We start from the raw sequence: 4,210 nt of genomic DNA, 5'->3' as shown, positions 1-4,210 counted from the left end.
CCGCGTCCATGTCCACGTCGCTGCGGGAGCGCGGAACCAGCTCGGATTTCCGGGATTTCTTCAGCTCTTCCCGACCCTTCAGGCTCTCGGAGCGGCCCAGCCGCACCTCGGAGCGGGAGCTGGGCAAAGCCCGGGATTCAGGGGGAAAGAATGGGATTTAAGGGGGAAATCCTGGGAATTACGGCAGAAATCCTGAGGTTTTGGGGGGGGAAATTCCAGGATTTAGGGCAGAAATCACGGAATTTAGGGCTTAGGGGAAAATCCTGGGGTTTAGGGGGAAGATTCCAGGATTTAGGCCAAAAAATCCTGGGATTTAGGGGGAAAATCCTGGGATTTAGAGTCAGGGTTAGGTGAGGATTTAGGGCAAAATTCCTGGGATTTCTTCAGCTCTTCCCGACCCTTCAACCTCTCGGAGCGGGAGCTGGGGAAACCCCGGGATTCAGGGGGAAAGAATGGGATTTAGGAGGGGAAATCCCGGGAATTATGGCAGAAATCCTGAGATTTAGGGGGCGGAATTCCAGGATTTAAGTCAAAAATCCTGGGATTTAGGCCAAAAATTCCAGGAGTTAGGCCGAAAGTTCCAGGATTTAGAGGGAAAATGCCACGATTTAGATCACAAATCCTGGGATTTAGGGGGGAAGTGAGGGGCCCCCCCCCACGGAACAACCTCAGATCCCATCCCTGCCCCGTTCCCGCATTCCCCGATCCCACAGACCCCAGAGACCCCAGTTTAGGGGGGAAGTGAGGGGCCCCCCCCCACGGAACAACCTCAGATCCCATCCCTGCCCCGTTCCCGCATTCCCCGATCCCACAGACCCCAGAGACCCCAGAGACCCCGTGGATCCACAGATCCCTGATCCCACAGATCCCACAGACCCCATGGAGCCACAGATCCCTGATCCCACAGATCCCACAGACCCCATGGATCCACAGATCCCTGAGCCCCATGCTCCCAGAGACCGCAAAGACCCCGTGGATCCACAGATCCCTGATCCCACAGACCCCAGAGACCCCATGGATCCACAGATCCCTGATCCCACAGACCCCAGAGACCCCATGGAGCCACAGATCCCACCCCATCCTGAATCCAATCCTAAATACCAAATCCCAACCCCATCCTGAATCCAATCCTAAATACCAAATCCCAACCCCATCCTGAATCCAATCCTAAATACCAAATCCCAACCCCAACCCAATCCTAAATACCAAACCCCAACCCCATCCTGAATCCAATCCTAAATACCAAATCCCAACCCCATCCTGAATCCAATCCTAAATACCAAATCCCAACCCCATCCTGAATCCAATCCTAAATACCAAATCCCAACCCCAACCCAATCCTAAATACCAAACCCCAACCCCATCCTGAATCCAATCCTAAATACCAAATCCCAACCCCATCCTGAATCCAATCCTAAATACCAAATCCCAACCCCATCCTGAATCCAATCCTAAATACCAAATCCCAACCCCAACCCAATCCTAAATACCAAACCCCAACCCCATCCTGAATCCAATCCTAAATACCAAATCCCAACCCCATCCTGAATCCAATCCTAAATACCAAATCCCAACCCCATCCTGAATCCAATCCTAAATACCAAATCCCAACCCCAACCCAATCCTAAATACCAAACCCCAACCCCATCCTGAATCCAATCCTAAATACCAAATCCCAACCCCATCCTGAATCCAATCCTAAATACCAAATCCCAACCCCATCCTGAATCCAATCCTAAATACCAAATCCCAACCCCAACCCAATCCTAAATACCAAACCCCAACCCCATCCTGAATCCAATCCTAAATACCAAATCCCAACCCCATCCTGAATCCAATCCTAAATACCAAATCCCAACCCCATCCTGAATCCAATCCTAAATACCAAATCCCAACCCCAACCCAATCCTAAATACCAAACCCCAACCCCATCCTGAATCCAATCCTAAATACCAAATCCCAACCCCATCCTGAATCCAATCCTAAATACCAAATCCCAACCCCATCCTGAATCCAATCCTAAATACCAAATCCCAACCCCAACCCAATCCTAAATACCAAACCCCAACCCCATCCTGAATCCAATCCTAAATACCAAATCCCAACCCCATCCTGAATCCAATCCTAAATACCAAATCCCAACCCCATCCTGAATCCAATCCTAAATACCAAATCCCAACCCCAACCCAATCCTAAATACCAAACCCCAACCCCATCCTGAATCCAATCCTAAATACCAAATCCCAACCCCATCCTGAATCCAATCCTAAATACCAAATCCCAACCCCATCCTGAATCCAATCCTAAATACCAAATCCCAACCCAATCCTAAATACCAAACCCCAACCCCATCCCCAATCCCCATCATCCCGAATCCAATCCTAAATGCCAAATCCCAACCCCAACCCAATCCTAAATACCAAACCCCAATCCAATCCCCAATCCCCAATCCAATCCTAAATCCCAAATCCCCAACCCAATCCTAAATACCAAACCCCCAACCCCATCCCCAATCCCCATTCCCATCCCGAATCCAATCCTAAATACCAAATCCCAACCCCATCCTGAATCCAATCCCCAATCCCCAACCCCAACACGAATCCAATCCTAAATACCAAATCCCCAATCCAATCCCGAATCCCCAACCCCATCCCCAATTCAATCCCAAATCCCCAATCCCAACCCCATCCTGAATCCAATCCCCAATTCCCAAATCCCCAATCCCCATCCCCAATCCAATCCCAAATCCTGAATCCCCGATGCCAAATCCAATCCCAAATCCCCAATCCTCATCCTGAAGCCCAAATTCCCATCCCCAATCCCAAATCCCCATCCCGAATCCAATCCTAAATCCCAAATTCCCCGGGCTTCACCGCTGCGGGATCCGGGAACAGCCCCGGGTGAGCCTGGGCAGCCCCAATCCCATCCCGAATCCCAAACTCCCATCCCAAATCCAATCCTAAATCCTGAATCCCAAATCCCCATCCCAAATCCCCAATTGCCCATGCTAAATCCAATCCTAAATCCCAAATTCCCAAATTCCAAATCCTAAATCCCAAATCCCAAATCCAATCCTAAATCCCAAATCCCAAAACCCAAATCCCAAATCCAACCCTAAATCCCAAATTCCTGGGCTTCGCTGCTGGGGAAATCCCGGGAAACGCCCCCAGGTCAGCCTGGGGATCCCAAATCTCCCAACCTCAAATCCCATCCCACATCCCAAAATTCCCGGGAATGTCGCCAGGGGGAGGGAAAAGGGGATAAAACCCAAAATGGAGGGGAAAAAATGAAGGAAAAAATGGGAAAGCAAAGGAAATCTGGGAATTGTTACCTTCCACGGGGGACAGGGGGACATGAAATGCTGGAAAACAAAGAGGAGATGTCAAACCCGTCCCGAAAATCCCGGGAAAAGCTGGGAATTCGGGAATGCTGATGGGATGAGAACTCAAAAAACCGGGAAGGGAGGGTGGGAATGAGGGGATTTTGGGGATAAAACGGGGAATTCCAGGGAAGTTTGGGATTTTGGGATGGAATTCCATCCTGGCTCAGGTCATTCCATGGATTTTTTTGGGGGGATTTTTCGGGATCTTTTAAGGATTTTTTTCCAGCCCAAACCATTCCAGAACTGGGTTAGGTCGGATTTTAGGGATAAATCCTGGAGCCTATCCCAGGTTATCCCATGGATTCCCCAGCCCTGGGATTGTGGGAATATCCCCGGGATGGGAATTTTCCCCATCTTTGGGATTTTTTCCCCTCCCCAAAGATCCGGAGCTCCGGGAGGATCTGCCCAACGTTGCCAAGGATTCCATGGGAATTTTGGGAACGCCCTGGGAATTGCCAGCCGGGAGAAGGCGGGAATGGATCCCAGGATCCCGGGAAGGATCCCGGAGTCGGGAATTCCCTGGGAAAGGGCGGCACTCACTGCTCTGCGAGGAGATCCGCGGCTTCCCGATGTATCTGAGGATCGGATTCCGCCGCTTGTCCGATTCCAGGGAATCCTTCTCCTTCTTGGAGCTGCTGCTCTGTTGGGAAAAACAACCTGGAACCAGCGGGACCCCGGAATTCCGGAGGCTCTGGAGAAGGGGTGGGGCTGGGACGTGCGGATTCCCCAAGTTCGGGGTCCGAAATCCCAGGATTTGGGGCAAAAATCGAGGGATTCAGCGGAAAACCACGGAATGCAGGTGCAGAGTCTCTGGGTTTAGGGGGAAAA

At 50.9% G+C, this 4,210-nt stretch overlaps 1 protein-coding gene across 1 annotated transcript in view; it reads right to left on the bottom strand.

The window, feature by feature from the left end:
- LOC103613521 (rho guanine nucleotide exchange factor 11) overlaps positions 1-4,210 on the bottom strand; it is a 33,401-nt gene that overhangs the window by 17,522 nt on the left and 11,669 nt on the right. The window contains exons 18-20 of the mRNA XM_017731151.1: positions 3,923-4,154; positions 3,332-3,361; positions 5-159 (exon numbers count right to left, since the gene is read on the bottom strand). Coding sequence (XP_017586640.1) covers positions 5-159; positions 3,332-3,361; positions 3,923-4,154 — 417 coding nt within the window. The remainder of the gene's footprint in view (positions 1-4; positions 160-3,331; positions 3,362-3,922; positions 4,155-4,210) is intronic.

The sequence above is a fragment of the Corvus brachyrhynchos genome, unplaced genomic scaffold, assembly GCF_000691975.1.
Source record: "Corvus brachyrhynchos isolate BGI_N302 unplaced genomic scaffold, ASM69197v1 scaffold303, whole genome shotgun sequence".
Classification (NCBI taxonomy): Eukaryota; Metazoa; Chordata; class Aves; order Passeriformes; family Corvidae; genus Corvus; species Corvus brachyrhynchos.
This window is presented reverse-complemented; position numbering and strand designations above follow the sequence as displayed.